Source organism: Sinohyriopsis cumingii, chromosome 5, assembly GCF_028554795.1.
Source record: "Sinohyriopsis cumingii isolate HCF-2022 chromosome 5, ASM2855479v2, whole genome shotgun sequence".
Classification (NCBI taxonomy): domain Eukaryota; kingdom Metazoa; phylum Mollusca; class Bivalvia; order Unionida; family Unionidae; genus Sinohyriopsis; species Sinohyriopsis cumingii.
Genome location: NC_142965.1, coordinates 8,695,908 through 8,713,313, shown reverse-complemented (window position 1 = coordinate 8,713,313; position 17,406 = coordinate 8,695,908). Strand labels below are relative to the sequence as shown.

At 35.5% G+C, this 17,406-nt stretch overlaps 1 protein-coding gene across 1 annotated transcript in view; it reads left to right on the top strand.

The window, feature by feature from the left end:
• Positions 1–17,406, top strand: part of LOC149798603 (uncharacterized) — a 270,356-nt gene that overhangs the window by 212,846 nt on the left and 40,104 nt on the right. Inside the window, exons 7-9 of the mRNA XM_089957271.1 lie at positions 4,395–4,537; positions 13,836–13,983; positions 15,569–15,714. Of these exons, the coding sequence (XP_089813397.1) occupies positions 4,395–4,537; positions 13,836–13,983; positions 15,569–15,714 (437 nt within the window). The remainder of the gene's footprint in view (positions 1–4,394; positions 4,538–13,835; positions 13,984–15,568; positions 15,715–17,406) is intronic.

Genomic DNA, 17,406 nt, shown 5'->3' with positions numbered 1-17,406 from the left:
TGTGGATAATCTTGACACTCCTTATTCAGTATGTAGATCATCTTGACAGTTCAATTTTTCAGTATGTGGATGAGACTAAATGTTTCTGGCTTATTTTTTTTAACCAACTTTCCATCAGCAATTAAATGTCAAGTACAAATGTCAAAACGCTCTAGATTTAGAAGAAGTCATAGATTGGGGTATAGACCTGTACAAATGTCAAAACGCTCTAGATTTAATAGAACCCACAAATTGGGGTGTAGACCAGTACAAATGTCAAAACTCTCTAGATTTAGTAGAAGTCACAGATTGGGGTGTAGACCAGTACAAATGTCAGAAAGCTCTAGATTTAGTAGAAGTCACAGATTGGGGTGTAGACCAGTACAAATGTCAAAAAGCTCTAGATTTAGTAGAAGTCACAGATTGGGGTGTAGACCAGTACAAATATCAAAAAGCTCTAGATTTAGTAGAAGTCACAGATTGGGGTGTAGACCTGTACAAATGTCAAAAAGCTCTAGATTTAGTAGAAGTCACAGATTGGGGTGTAGACCAGTACAAATGTCAAAAAGCTCTAGATTTAGTAGAAGTCACAGATTGGGGTGTAGACCAGTACAAATGTCAAAAAGCTCTAGATTTAGTAGAAGTCACAGATTGGGGTGTAGACCTGTACAAATGTCAAAAAGCTCTAGATTTAGTAGAAGTCACAGATTGGGGTGTAGACCTGTACAAATGTCAAAAAGCTCTAGATTTAGTAGAAGTCACAGATTGGAGTGTAGACCTGTACAAATGTAAAAAGCTCTAGATTTAGTAGAACTCACAGATTGGGGTGTAGACCTGTACAAGTGTAAAAAGCTCTAGATTTAGTAGAACTCACAGATTGGGGTGTAGACCTGTACAAATGTAAAAAGCTCTAGATTTAGTAGAAGTCACAAATTGGGGTGTAGACCAGTACATCATATTCAGTTATAGTAACATCTAAACTTGACAATGGTTCATTTATGTACCGAGTCAGATCAAATACTTGATCAATACACAGTCAGGAACTTCACTTTTGGAAGCATTTAGAACTTGCCCATTAGAAAATCTCTGTGTTTGGTCCAATACACCATCACTTCATCTCAGATGGATGACATTGACCCTTCAGTATACTACCAGACTGCCCATATACTACCAGACTGCAGACTGCCCATATACTACCAGACTGCAGACTGCCCATATACTACTAGACTGCCCATATACTACCAGACTGCCCATATACTACCAGACTGCACCTTAATCCATTTAATGCTACATACCGGTTGTTGTCATCTTGTGGTCAAAATACTGGAGCTTGAATTCATCATTGTCTGGAAGCAGCAAAAAATTCAGCCTTCTCTAAATTGCAAAATTATATGTTCCTAAGTCAAAAGTTTGGTTATCAAAACCCTCCAAAATAATACTTGATCTTTGCTTGAATTATTAAAACTCATCAAAATAATACTTGATCTCTGCCTTGGTCATCAAAACCCTCCAAAATAACACTTGATCTTTGTCTTGGTTGTTAAAACTCATCAAATTAATACTTGATCTCTGCCTTGGTTATTAAAACTCATCAAATTAATACTTGATCTCTGCCTTGGTTATTAAAACTCATCAAATTAATACTTGATCTCTGCCTTGGTTATTAAAACTCATCAAATTAATACTTAATCTCTGCCTTGGTTATTAAAACTCATCAAATTAATACTTAATCTCTGCCTTGGTTATTAAAACTCATCAAATTAATACTTAATCTCTGCCTTGGTTGTTTAAATTTCACAAAAATAATACTTGACCTCTGCCTTGGTCGTCAAAACCCTCCAAAATAACACTTGATCTTTGCTTTGGTTATCAAAACCCACCAAACTAATACTTGATCTTTGCTTTGGTTATCAAAACCCACCAAACTAATACTTGATCTTTGCTTTGGTTATCAAAACCCACCAAACTAATACTTGATCTTTGCTTTGGTTATCAAAACCCACCAAACTAATACTTGATCTTTTCCAGTTTATAAAGTTTTCTTCCAGTCCTCTCATTTTTCAGAATAAATTCAGTGAAATCATAGCCTCCTATCATGGCTATACAAACCTGAAAGTTAGGGACAAAGTTGGAACTGTGCCACTGTAACAGCCATTGGCAACATCTTGAGCCAGTTACCTGATAAAGGCTCATATTTTATAGCAGACATTACAGTCATTCTTAGATCTTTGGATTGCATGAAAACCTCTCAGAAACCCAGTCTTAATCATATTTTTTTGAATCCCTATCTGCATTAAAAGCCCTGCAAAACCTTAAGTTATTGGCCCATTAATGTCCCAGATTTTAAAGAGGATATACTTTGCTCATACAGTCTGAACAATTAATGTGTAATGCTGGCTGCATAATCACCTTGATATTAAGGGTAATGAATGGCAGATAAAATAAACCAAACCTGACAAGGGGTGACCTGTTTCTGAGTGGAAATACATGGATGTTGCCTTAAAATAGTTTATATATCAGCATGCTCTGTACACTTCATAAAATATGTGGATTTAAAACTTTATAAATAAGCATTGGATCATTCAGCCCAGTTACAGTTGCAGTTCATACAAGGTTTGGCCCTGCATTTTAAGGATTTTTTTTATTTTTTATATGCCAACCATAAGACAGAGCACATTATGTTTCAGTGCTGTCCAGCCATCCATCCTTCCTTCCTTCCTTTCTTCCTTCCTTCTGTGTTAACTGTCTTGCTTCTGCAAAATAACTAGAGTTGCCAACTGTCCACCTTTCTCTATGGATTGCTTGCACCTGATTAAAAACAAAGCATATTGATTTTTATTTGTGTCAAAAAGTTGAAGGTCAAGGTCACTGTGACTAAAGAAGACAAATAAATGGCTTTTGCACACAAGAATTCCAATTATCAACTATGTACCTCCACAAAACATTGTGGATGATTTGCATGTTTGATAATAAAGAAGTATGTTAAGGTCAAAGGTTAGTGTCACATTTAAAGAAGAGAAACATTTTTGGATGATACCATTAGTACCTTGACAACAGTTTATGGAAGACTTACACTTCAGGTATGGAAAAGGACCTACACTGATTTTGTGGTCAAAAGGTTAAAGGTCAGGGCAATTGTGGTTTTAAGAAAAATGATTTTCCAAAATAATATTTATTCTAGAGTAAATGTTTTGACCAAACTTTCTAAATAGCACTTAAGATAATGAGGTGTGTGTGTGTTGAAATTTGGATTTTTAACGTAGCTTTAAACATTTTTCAGTCACATTGCTATGATGTCTGCAGCATGTCAGTTTATAGTGATATATAGCACTGGGGCATCATGCCACAGACATGTAGAATGATGTCCCAACCACTCACATTATTCTGGCACCAGGCCGACCAGTCCTAACACTAACCTCTTAATGCTGAGTGCCAAGTGAGGCAGCTGTTAGTACCATTTTTTATAAGTCTTTGGTATGACTCAGCTACAGTTCGAACCCACAACCTCCTGTATCCAAGGCAGATGCTCTAACCACTAGGCCATCGCAGCGATCCACAAGGTAATAAAGAAACTGGTAGATTCTGGAGTCTAAATAATTGTTTCTTAAGTTATGTTCAATACCATGCTGTTCATGGTACTCTTGTTTACTGACTGCCTCAGTGGCCGAGTGGTCTAAAGGCTCACTGTTCGGAATCACTGCCGTCTCACCTCTGTCTGTGTGGGTTCAAGTCTCAGACTCGGCTAATGTGGGTACATGAGATAGCTTGCCAGTAGCTTCTCGTGGGTCGATGGTTCTTCCCAGGGTTTTCCAGGGTTCTTCCTCAGCAAGTTATACTGGCTGCCATGTATTGCCCATCTTGTGCTGAAAAATGGCGTTAAACCCTACAACAACATCAACAACAACAACTGACTGTTACAGAATTTAAATATATTTACCTTTATCTTGTAGCACTACTTGTTTATGTTTATTGGGTAAGGTTTATCTAGCTGGTTTTTGTGCTGTGAAACGTATCGATGCATATACATGTACAGTCTTGGACAGGATTTTGGCAATGTGTTTGATTTCGACATCTTTTTCTAGTAGCTTTTGCTCCACACTATAGCTTGGATTTTGCTGATTTACCATTGAACAATATACACGTGCATATGATTGGTTAGATTTTCAGGCCATTATAGCAATTGTTCCATTTTATAGAACCTTTTTTGAAAATCCTTGTTAGGACAATTTGGCAAACATGCACTCAGGTAGGGATGTATGAAATTTGATATTTCTTGCTTTTATGTGTTGATGACTTAATGAGATTTATATTCTGTTATAGAGGTTTTCAAATTTTCTACTTTTTATTGTTTTGACCTTGACTCTTATTATTTATTTTACAAAGACATCTAGTTTTATTTTATTATTTTCCTATAGATGGCAGTTCACTGATGAGTGATAAACTGAAGGCTTTTGGCAGTGAGACAGATTTACAAGCCTACTGCTCACTGCGAGATCTCTATGAAGCAAGACTAAAACCAAGAGATGCAGAGAACAGTAAAGTTACCAAGAACCGAAGGGTGAGCAATACGTATATTATCTCCATCATCTACAGCTGCCTTTAGGCAAAGCACATTAATCTATCTATACATTTTCATGTTTGCCCGATAACTTAAGTTCTTTATCACCTACAGTTGCCAAACATTGTGGATGGCTTGCACTTAGGGAGAAGAAGACCAAGTCAATTTTAGGGTCAAAGTTGAAGGTTGCTGTGACTGAAAGAAAAATGGTTCGTGCAAAATAACATGAGTTTTACATCAAATGTAGATTGATAATGTGGATAGTTTACATTTGAGGTTAGGCAGAAGCCTTTTGATTTTGGGGCAAAAAGGTCAAAGGAACAGGTCGCAGTGAAAAGGAAAAAAAATTGTATCTGCACAACTATACAAGTTCTTCAGTGATATACAATAAGCCAGACTTGGTGGCTGGCTTGCACTTTAAGGTAAGCAAGAAGCCAGTTTATTGCGAGGGAGAAGTTGAATGGTGAATTTCACTTTGGCTGAAAAAAGAAACTGGTTTGTGCATAAAACATTGACTTCTGTACCACGTTCTGTGACCATATTTTGTCGAGTTTGGGGCCAGAAGTTCAAATGTCTAGGACATTGTGGTTAAAGGTCAAGGACATTGTTGTTAAAACAAAAATGAGATTGTAGAACAACTTTTGTTCTCCGGAAAAGTTCCTTTACCAAACTTTTTGGATGGTTTGCACATAGGATAGTAAAGAAATTTGTAGATTCTGGGCCTAGCAGTTAGAGATTATGTTCATAATAATTCTGGGGCCCCGAGTGGCTGAGTGGTCTAAAGCGCTCTCTGTTAAGGATCACTGCCATCTCACCTCTGTCTGCGTGGGTTCAAGTCTAAGATTCGGCCAATGTGGGTATGTGAGAAAGCTTGCCAGTAGCTTCTCGTGGGTCGGTGGTTCTTCCCGGGGTTTTCCCAGGTTCTTCCTCCACCGTTAATACTGGCCGCCATGCATATCCTATCGTGTGCTGAAAAATGGCGTTAAACCCAACAACAACAACAACATAATAATTCTAATAAGAAAATAATGGTTCAAGGCCACATATCTTGACCCAAGGTCAGGGTCATTGAAATCCACTATACAATTGTCTCCTGAGTCAAAGATGTATTACTAGCAGTGCCTACATAGAGTAGGACTATTACATACATGGCAAGTATATAATGTGCTGACAGTAGTACTGTCATTTTACAGATTGCTATGTTTTTCATACTTTTAATAGTTTTTTTGTTTATTCAATTTAAGCTTTCAATATTTACAGTATTTTCATTAAATCTGCACAATTTCCAAATTGTAATGCCAGCACTATTTAAGTAAAGCTGTTGCTGTAGACCCTAAAATAGGTAATTTTCCAAACCTGCAGTTTATTTGCACTTCATTTAAAGCACTTCAGATGCATTCAGATTTCAATTTTATGTTATAGCTAACATCTTGTCATTTTTTTGTTTATGGTCTCATAAATGGTTTCTGATTTTGTGTTGATCACTTCCATTAGGCTGTCTTTAATATTCACATATTTGCAGTGAAATGGAAATGCCTTATTTCAGCCAGGGTTTATGTGAAATGGAAATCCATTATTTCAGCCAGGGTTTATGTGAAATGGAAATGCTTTATTTCAGCCAGGGTTTATGTAAAATGGAAATGCTTTATTTCAGCCAGGGTTTATGTGAAATGGAAATCCATTATTTCTGCCAGGGCTTATGTGAAATGGAAATCCATTATTTCTGCCAGGGTTTATGTGAAATGGAAATCCATTATTTCAGCCAGGGTTTATGTTTTCAGGTTAGTTAAATGGAGAGTCTTATTGAAGAGTGCATTTTAATCAAAAATAGAAAATTTGTAAAGTTGAAGAGAGAGACGTGAATTTACAATTATAACCATAACTGTAATAAATGTAAGAATATAGTTGTAGACTATTTGTCTGCAAAAAATTTTCTTTCAAATAAAAATAGTACAGATATACTCACTGATTGTGATGTCATCAGATCTATGGCAAGTGCTTATGCCTGCATCAACCAGATAAATGTAATGGTTTGTAAAGGGTGACAAGAATCAAGTATACAAAAGGACTTTCAACAATGCAGATTTAGAGGCAGCATGAAAACAATTAATTTTCAAGTCCATTAGTGAAGTCCATTTTCATTCATTGTTGTTCATTCTGAGTTTTGCATTGATGCACTGCACTGTTTTGTCACAATGCATTTGTCAGTTAATTTGCATTCATTTGGAATTTTGTTTGCATTCATTCTGCATTCCAGCTGCATTCATTCATTTATTGCTTTGCATTCCATTTTTATTTCACAGTGTCTGCATATCATTTTACCCTTTCAGGAATCAGTAAATATTTTAATCTATATAAATGACAAAAGTCAGAAATGTGAACCCAAATTCTGGAACCGCTTCTGTTTTGGGGCTACCAGATAGCTAACCTAGTCATTTATCAAGCTGTTCCATTGAATATACTCCCTTTCTCTTTTAAGATAGTACATGCCAGTATTATAATATAATAGTGATCCTAGTCGTGTATCAAGCTGTTTCTTTGAATACACCCCTTCTCTTTTAAGATAGTACATCCCAGTATTATAATATAATAGTGATCCTAGTCGTGTATCAAGCTGTTTCTTTGAATACACCCCTTCTCTTTTAAGATAGTACATCCCAGTATTATAATATAATAGCCATCCTTGTGGTGTATCAAGCTGTTTCTTTGAGTAGACCCCTTCTCTTTTAAGATAATACACTAATGTGTACAGACCTTTCAAGACTGAATGTCACACCGCAGTTGAACACATGCTAGAGGTTTGCATGTATAACCCATCAGCTCACCAATAATAATCCTAAATTTCACAGGTGATTAGTAAGCATGACTGGACCAGGGCTTCAGCTAGGGCCATCCCCTACTTAAACTGGAAACTCTCCAGCCTGGATTATGATATATTTTCTTGTGTTTTTATTGTCATGATGAAAGATAAAAAGTTATACTATTCAATCAGTTAATGAATACAGGTAACACATGACTCTTAATATCGTTTGGAGATTCTTAGATTGTGATCCCAAATTTTGTAATCCCTGTTAAGCATTATTCTCTATCACCCAAGTTATATTTATGTTCTTTTTCATCTATACCTTGCAAACCTTACAACCTGAGTGTTATTAAGTCTTTTCATGCCAATAACTAAGAGAAGTTCTGGACTTGACAAAGCATAATGTTGTTTGAGTAGGTACTAACTCATCTTTTGTAGTTATTGAGTCTATTTCTGTTACAAGACTATAATCCTGTATACACATTCATACCATCTATACTTGCTTATAAGTCGAGGCAAACTGCAAACAACAGATCAGGGTCTATGTTGTTTGTTCTACTGATTACTCCTAACAAACTGCACAGACCGAGATCTACCTGCGCATTATGCAATGGCAGATCTGGGTCTTTGTTGTTTGTTCTACTGATTACTCCTAACAAACTGCACAGACCCAGATCTACCTGCACATTATGCAATGGCAGATCTGGGTCTATGTTGTTTGTTCTACTGATTGCTCCTAACAAACTGCACAGACCCAGATCTACCTGTGCATATAATGCACCTGCAGATCAGGGTCTATTTTGTTTTTTCTACTGATTACTCCTAATAAACTGCACAGACTCTGATCTACCTGTGCATTATGCACCTGCAGATCAGGGTATATGTTGTTTGTTCTACTGATTACTCCTAACAAACTGCACAGACCTAGATCTACCTGTGCATAATGCACCTGCAGATCAGGGTCTATGTTGTTTGTTCTACTGATTACTCCTAACAAACTGCACAGACCCAGATCTACCTGCGCATTATGGAATGGCAGATCTGGATCTGTACAGTTTGCAGTTGGACTCGACGTACAATTGAGTATATACGGTAGCTAGATTACTGTACTGAAATGACTTTTTGTTGATTAGTACTTGTTACTATCTACAAACTAAAAACCATATGAGTTGTTGCTCATGCTTTTGGGGCAGTTTCTCACAGTGACATAAAGACTTAAAAGATCAATGCTGGAATGTTAAAGGAGGATTAACTGACATCTAATTAAACACCTGACTGGTCAATTAAGTGTCTGCTTATTTTAATAGTCAAACATGGCCTCAACTCCTGTACAGGTAAAACTGCTAGTTTCCAGAATCATGCTGTGATTAAGATTACCAGGTAAAAGTGGTTGTACCAGGTATTTTGCATGTACTTTGTGCAAGGACTCTTGGGATATTGAAAATTTCACAGCTAATAATTCACAGCAAATATAAATATGGTGTATAACATTTGGGATACAAATCAGGTGTACTACGATTTGTGTACATGATCTATGATTATGTGTAATGGTGTTGTGTTGTTATGGATCGTTGAATATGAAAATAGTTCACATAGGTTTTCATGAGGATTTTGGAGAAGAAGGTCTGCTTTTTGTTATCTTTAGGATGAATGAAGCTTTTAGTGGTTGTTTTCATTCCAAAGAGGTGATTTGGATAAACCTGCATCAGTTAAATCAGTCTTTGGATATTTAGTATATCAGATGTCCTAAAAATGAAAGAGGAAGTGTTCACAGTTATAACCAGGAGAAAGCAAATGGAACATCTTGCTGCTTGCAAACCAGTCCATTCTTGCAGAATTGTAAGTTGCTTGAAAAAATTAAATTCTTGAATAGTAATTGAGTTTTGTATTGATCACCACAAAGATAAACTTTCTATGTACTGGATTTAACAGGCAATAGAAGATAACTTGAAGTTAGCTTGAGATAAACACTAACTTGAATGTTATGCATTCCAAGTCACACATTAAGTTCATTTTGTGTCTGATTTTTGTGTGAAATAAAATGATGGCAACATCAGGACACATAAAAATGGACAATTCAGATCATTATACTGAGTGGCAATGCACAGGTTTCTGTATTAGTGATAGAATCTAGGTTCAGTTTGAATATCTTACAAAACTCTAAATTTCACTATATCCAGACAATATGTCAATGATAGATAAGACTGATGTACCTTTGGCCTTGCAACTCCTTATAAACTATCAGTTAGTTAGACTTTATTTATCAGGACCTGTCAAGTTTATACCAATTTGCCATCAGATAGTGACCACACTAAGAATATTAATAAATACTTTATAGAAATCTTTATACCCAACCCCATCCCCCTCATCCCATTTCCCCCTCCTGCAAGACAAATTGTGTGACAGATTACATATAAATTTGATGAGGATCATGCAGGCATTTGAGTATGCATGAAAATTTTCAGCAACACTTCACTTTTAATGTCAGAAAGGTTATAAATTCCAAGCTAGCTTGACACTGGTATTTGCTATAAGCAAAATAATGTGTTCCTTCGCAAAATAAAATTAAATAGTTATCATTTCCAATTACTTTTGATTTTAATACTGTTATAACTTTCCATTTCTAACATCAGATTGAGCTACCTGGCCCAAGGTATGGGTGTGACTTTATGGTAGCCATTAGGTAAGATAGAAGTGAAAATGTAGTACTGTACATGATTTTTTGAACTTGTCTGACTCAATTTTATAGTGAAGTGCCACTTTATAACTGCAGTAAAACCTCAAAATATTTTCAGTGAAAAAAATTCGCTTCATTTATGCTGTTAAGGAGTGATTAAGCACATAGAGTGGCTCTTCAAATCTGATATCATCCATCTTTGGAATTTCACTGTAGGACATCTATGGTTTATTTTAGATCTGCTGGTGATAGAACCATCATCTGTATGTCTGTCCATTAGCACAAGTTTGTTAATTACTGCTCCTCCTAAACTACCTCAAAGATTTCATGAAGCTTGGTACATACGTTCATCCCATGGTCTAGATGCTGTTAAATAAATGCTGTCACTGAAGGATCCTATAGGGCTGCAGAGTGACCCTCTCTTCCTGAATGGAAAGTTATATTAACTTGGATTTTTCAGCACAAAATTTATTATGGTGTCTAGTTGGTCAACTTCCATTATGGCAGCAAGAGAAATCTTGATATTAATAGTCCTTGTGAATGGTGACATGAAGTTTTCACACAAGGTATCTTTTGATGTATAGCTGAGTCTTATAAAAATAATGCCTCTTGAACATCTAGTGTTATCACCAAAGCAGCCATTGTTGACAGTCTTCTAATTGATACTTTTTCTTTATGGTCATATCAACATGGGGTTTTCACTGAAAGACTTTTGATGATGTCTAGTTGGTCCTAACTGAAAACAGTGCCAATCTGACATCCAGTATGGCCATTATGGCAGCCATCTTGAAAATCTTATTACTACTCATCTTGGACACAAAGATGTGTCAACATTAGCTTTTCTTCAAGAATTATTATGATGTCTAGTCAGTTGACATGGCACCTGTCTAATGATCTATATGGCCAACCGTTTTGAGAATCTTGTTATCACTACACCTTATGAATGGAAAGTCATGTAGACAACTAGAAGAATTGTTACTATGTCTAGTTGGTCCTAAATTAAAATGGTGCCATTCGGATCTCCATTATTGTTGCCATGTATTACTTACCATTATATATAAGATATCTTATAAAAGTATCAAAGAAAATAAACTTGTCATGGATTCCAGACTTTACTGCCAGTAGAGCATCAGTCCCTTTGAGGGACTCTTGTTTTACTGTTTCACCTGCACTAGTGTGGTGAGAGATATGTATCACTCTGATGGCAAAGTGGTAGTGATGTCCAGGTTTTGAGAGAATGTATAGATTGTTGTTATTGTTATAGGGATTAACGCCATTTTTCAGCACAAGAGAGGCAGTACATGGCGACTAGTATTAATGGTGGAGGACGAACCCGGGAAAACCCTGGAAAGAACCACTGGCCCATGAGAAGCTACCGGCAAGCTTTCTCACATATCTACATTGGCCGGGCCTGAGACTCGAACCCACGCAGACAGAGGTGAGATGGCAGTGATCCGTGACAGAGAGCGCTTTAGACCACTCAGCCACTCGGGGCCCCTGAGAGAATGTATAGAACCATATGACTTAATGGTTACGGTGTCAGACTGATAACCAGTAGGGGTGGTGGAAGTGGGGGTGGTGGTAATGATTGGAATGTTGATTAAAAGTTCTTGTTTGCATCATACAGTTGTACAGTTATCTCTGTCACCATTTAATAATGTGTTCCAATCTTTAGGAGGAAGTTAAATAGCTTTTTTTATGACTATTCCAGTTTCAAGGTTAATTTTGAATCGACTTAATGCAAACTACATACCATTTTTTTGCATCTTTGACAGACTTTTGAAAAATCTTCTCTGCATTACGAAGATTACTCTAGAACTGATGAAAATGCAAGGTCACAAAAGAATTTTTTAATTCTGTATGCATCATATTGTTGTTATCATTTGTAAAGCAGATCTCTGAAGCAGTCAGTGGACTTTCAAACTTGCACAGAAACTTCCTTGAGATAGTGTTTAATCAGTTTCTGTTTTAAAGGTCATTTGCAACACATGTAGGGTAAAATGTCAAAAGTCTGACAGACATAAACTATTTTAGCTAGTGCAGTACTTCCCTTTAAGGAACCCCACAAAGATTTACATGTAATAAACAATATATTTATTATCACTTTGTTAAAACTTTCAGTAACATGATTTAAGTGCAGATAGCATCATGCCAATAAATCAGCTGCACACCCGTGATGATATTGACTGGCATTTTTGGGGCTTCTATCACCTGTTCATTAAAACATGCAAAAATCTGCAGCCAATCTTGTCTGCACACATCATATAGATTGTTTCTTTAGCTCATGCCCACATTAGGTTTTGATATGCCATATGCATACAGTCCAACCTAGAATCATGAAACTTGCTAAATGCATGCCTCTTGAGAAGTTCTGTATCCTTATTTAAAAAAAGAGGTCTTGTTGACCTATTGTATTTACTTTTGTCAGTTTAATTTTTGTGTTTAAAGTTAATTTATTGGGTGCTGTTCATGTTCAGATCAAGAAACGTAATTGGATGCATCATTATTAGTACACCTGCAAAACCAAAGGTTACTGTGACCTACATTATATATTTTACAGACATAGATTAAGTATATGTATTTATGACCATATAGATTCTTCCAGTCTGTATACATCCAATTTCATATGTGCTTGTATTAATATCAGTCTGCAGATGTGTTTAATGTTGTGTTTAGTTATACTTTGTGAAGAGACATTTGTTTGAATTATTCATTGGAATTACAAAATGCTTATTGGACTAAAATATTATTCTGGGTCATTTTATTCCAAGGAGTTCTGGACAAAGCCATTGTGATACATCAGGACTGTTGGCAGACCAGTACATTCATGGATCTGGAATTAATTTGGAACAATAAATTCTTTTGGACTTGTATAGAACTTTTATGATTATTCTGGATTTAATTCATAATACTGCAAGTTTCATGGAAATTTTAATTTTAAAACTTAGTGGATTAAATTATTTGTTAAGTTTGCAAAACTTGCTTCTTTCTGTTACTTAGTTAATGACCATAGAGCAGTAAAAAGTTCCATTAGCAAGTTCTGAATTTTCCAATGCTGTACTGTAAATCATAAGTACATGAAAGCTCGTATTGTATGTATTTCAGTAAAAACAAATGCATCATTTCTGAACATATAACATGTTTTGGAATTGATTATTTTTCCATGAGATCAACATTTATTTTTGCATATTGCTCTTCAGATTGGCTATTACCAGCTAATAATATATGGTGAAGCAGGGTACAACCATTATGCTTTCAAGGGATGGCCACATCGCATTTGCATGCCCAGCTAGTTAAGTCTCCCAGTATGAAAATAATGTTCCTGTATTATATAATTTTAGGTAAAAGTTTATAATACTTTGTCAATTCTTAAGACTTGAATTCATTTGTAAAATGGTTGAACTCCAATACACATATTTATGTCGTATATTATGCTACTTGTCTGCTGGAGAACAATCAAGCAATAAGGTTGTTCTTATTAAAGGTGTTGCTGAAACTCAAAAATGCATTGTTATCTTTTTATTTCAAGTAACTTATCCTGGTCAAATGTTACGAACATGGACTGTGGACATAATCAAGAAAACAATTCAGCTGCACATGTTTCATTTTCTTGTTAAAACCTAAAGTAGTTTCTACTTTAAAATTAATGCCACTGAGTTATCATCGCTTTTTACAGGGGAGTGGAACAAAAACATACTTTGTGGTAAAATATTTCTCATTTGAAACTGTTGTGACAGTATTAGGTAAATATATTTTGCAACCCTCCCACAGCGGTTCAAGTACCTGTGCCTACCTGACATTTTTGTTTTGTTTTTCAGATGTCGACCCCACATCCAATTAAGGCTCGATTAGAGAAAGCCCCAAAAAAAGTTGACAAGAAGAGGCATCCCATGGTGGTCAGATCTAGCAGTATGCCAGAAAGTCTGGATAAAATCCACAAGAGGCGCAGACTCACCCACTTACTTGGTAAGGTCTATGCAACAATTGACTTGACCAATTTCTGCTGGAACACATGAATCTTTTTTCAGAGTTCTGTATGTTAACAGGATTTACTTAGTTTTCTATTGGTTCCCATCAAGAAAGATAACAGTATACTAACAGAACTGTTGACGAGGCATACTTAATTCATCAGCCAAGTTTGTTTTAACACAGGCAGTCACTTATTTCTATTAGGAAGGTAGTAGACCAGGGGTCTCAAACTCAAACCACATTGAGGGTTGCATGAGGGCATTTTTGATGGCACAAGGGCCACACCACCTTTGTTATCTCTCGTGAGACATTGCGATGCCAATCATTTTGCAGGCCACAGGATATGGTTTGGTGCATGGGCTGCATGTTTGAGACCCCTGTAGTAGACTGTTATCTAGGGGATAATGTAATATAAAGAGGAGTTGTAGAGTGATTTATAAATTACTAGAAGACTTGTAGCTTTGTTTCTTAATTTGATATGTTTGTGCAATGCAAGCTGTCTTCACTGATCCATGAATTTTTCAGGTCTAAATGCATGCCTTAATGTTTCTCCCATCCCAGGGACTTGGTGAAGAGTTCAAAGATCAAATTTATGGGTTATTTTCATTTTTATGTTTGCAAAACAATCATGAAGATGTGTGTGCTAGTAACAGGTAAAATTGACCTGTAATATTTTCACACTTTATATGTAAGAGAACCAGAGAACTATCACTTGATGTTCAGTATATCATATCCATATATCCCCTTATGTTCAATATATCTTATACATGTATCCCTTGATATTTAATATATCATGTACATGTTTCCCTTGATGTTTAATATATCATGTACATGTTTCCCTTGATGTTTAATATATCATGTACATGTTTCCCTTGATGTTTAATATATCATGTACATGTTTCCCTTGATGTTTAATATATCATGTACATGTTTCCCTTGATGTTTAATATATCATGTACATGTTTCCCTTGATGTTTAATATATCATGTACATGTTTCCCTTAATGTTTAATATATCATATACATGTTTCCCTTGATGTTTAATATATCATGTACATGTATCCCTTGATGTTTAATATATCATGTACATGTTTCCCTTGATGTTTAATATATCTTGTACATGTTTCCCTTGATGTTTAATATATCATGTACATGTTTCTCTTGATGTTCAGTATATTATATACATGTATAATTTGTACATGTATACTTTGTCAAAACTAAAACTCCTGACCAGAATGTATGCAGTTGATGGAACATTGTATAGAATGTTGCACATTGGGTGAGTTCTTTTAGGAACCAGGGTTGGAGGGTTTGTTAGTTGGTTTTTGGTTTTGAAGAAGATACATTTATAAACTCTCCGTTGGTGCGATACCTTGTTAAAGAAGTATTTTGCAGTGATACATTGCCCATCTTAATTTCCTTGACTTTAAAATGATTTCTCGAAGTATTTCATTTTGATATGCATTTCACAGTGTAGAATCAACATGTGAAGAACCCAAAATATGTATTACTTGAAAGATATTTCTGATATGAGTTATAAAACAGCATGCAGTTATCACCATTAGTTAATATTTGCTTGGCAGATTTCCACATGGACACCTTTGCACATCATGCTGATCTAGATGATTCATCCTCACTGGGATCCGATTTTTCCCTGGATCACATTAGTCTCCAGGACAAAACTCACAGTGTCCAGTCATCACACAGTCAGCTGACCACCACAGATGAGGTAAATGCATCATCCATTCATCAACACTTATTATTTTCAGCTTCTCAGAAACCATTGAACCAGTTTCAACCGAACATGGGGGAGAACATTCTGGTGTGAAGGTCTTTCAAGTTTGAATAAATGATTCTGACCCCCTGTCAAAAATAGTCACTAATGCTAAAATTAGGACAGTCGTCAAATGGCTTCCTTAAATTGCTGAACAAAATTTGGGTAAATTCAACAGAAAGCATACTGGCTTGAAGGTCTTTAAGATTAACACTGAATAGTTGATTCACCATCAAATACAGCAACCATTACTAAAAATAAGTAAAACATTTAAACAATGCTTCCCAAAAACATCTCAACAAGAAATCACCATGGCATATTGGCTCCACATGGAATTTCTTTCCCTTGTCTTATTAGTGTTGAGTGGCGGGAAATTAGAATTTTAAATCTTTAAAGGGTCATGTAGACCTTTTTATTTGCAAAAGACAATAAGCTTGAAAATAAAATTTACTATAAAAAATAGGTGATAGGTATTGTTACTAATCCACTTGTAACAAAACGCACATGTTGATACTGTACTCATACTGTGGTGAACAAGAGACAAAGGTGAATATGTCAAATTGAGACAAGGCAAGTCTTCACTATATTTTCTTCACATGATTAGGTAAAATGACAGGCACTGTGATGCTTAGAGCTGACACTGCTTATTGTTGTTTCCAATTTTTTTATATATAAATCATGACTATTAACCAAATCATTGAATATAACAGTTATTACTAAAACCAGAACAAACCTATTAAAGACTTGTTCTTAGGAATGGCATTATGTAATTTTCCAGAGTTCATAGAAGGTGTCCTGACACGATTTTAAAAAAAATGATGCTGATCTACCTTCCAATCTGGTCATTGTTACCAAAAATAGAAACCACAATCTTTAAAATAAAAATTCTACACAAAATTTGACCAACTTTGACAGAAAGTAACATTGAATAATGGCCAATCAGGGACAAAGCATGTCATGTGCTGCCAGATATGGATGAAAATACTAAAAATAGAGAAACCTTGAAGCACCATACACAGTCAATAGCATACGATGAAATCTATTAAAAAAATCAGCCTGCTGATACATTTATTGGACAATTACTCTTTCACTTTGCCTTTATACATATTTCAGCCAGGGCCTTGTGTTATATTTAGTGTGTTGTTTAATGTACTTTTATGCTCTGAGAATTTCAGGATTATGAAACCGGGTTAGCACTCTAGGTTGTGCTTCAGCAATTGTGATTTTGATCTCTGGTTCTGAAACTTTCACCTCGAGATATGGATGCCTCAAAAGCTGACCTTGACTTGCTCTTTTAATCAGCAATATATCTTCGACAGGGTTCTCAGATAGCATAGGTTTTGAATTTGAGACACTTGGTTAATGTAGAAGAGAAAGAGTTTGCATTAACTTTTAAATGCACTTATTACAGAAAGTGAACTGGAATTGCAGTAAGTTCATCTTGTTTACAATCCTTGGTCAGTGGAGGCATGTGCTAAATTCACATATAAATATAAGAACTAAATTTCCAATAAATTATTTGAGACAAAATAGATTTATTCCATAGATGACATCAGCTTAAATCCACCATTTTAGATAAATTTGGTAAAGTATTGATAAAAGTTACGTTGTATTTTTGATCAGTGGTGTATCTTGACAGTTTTATTG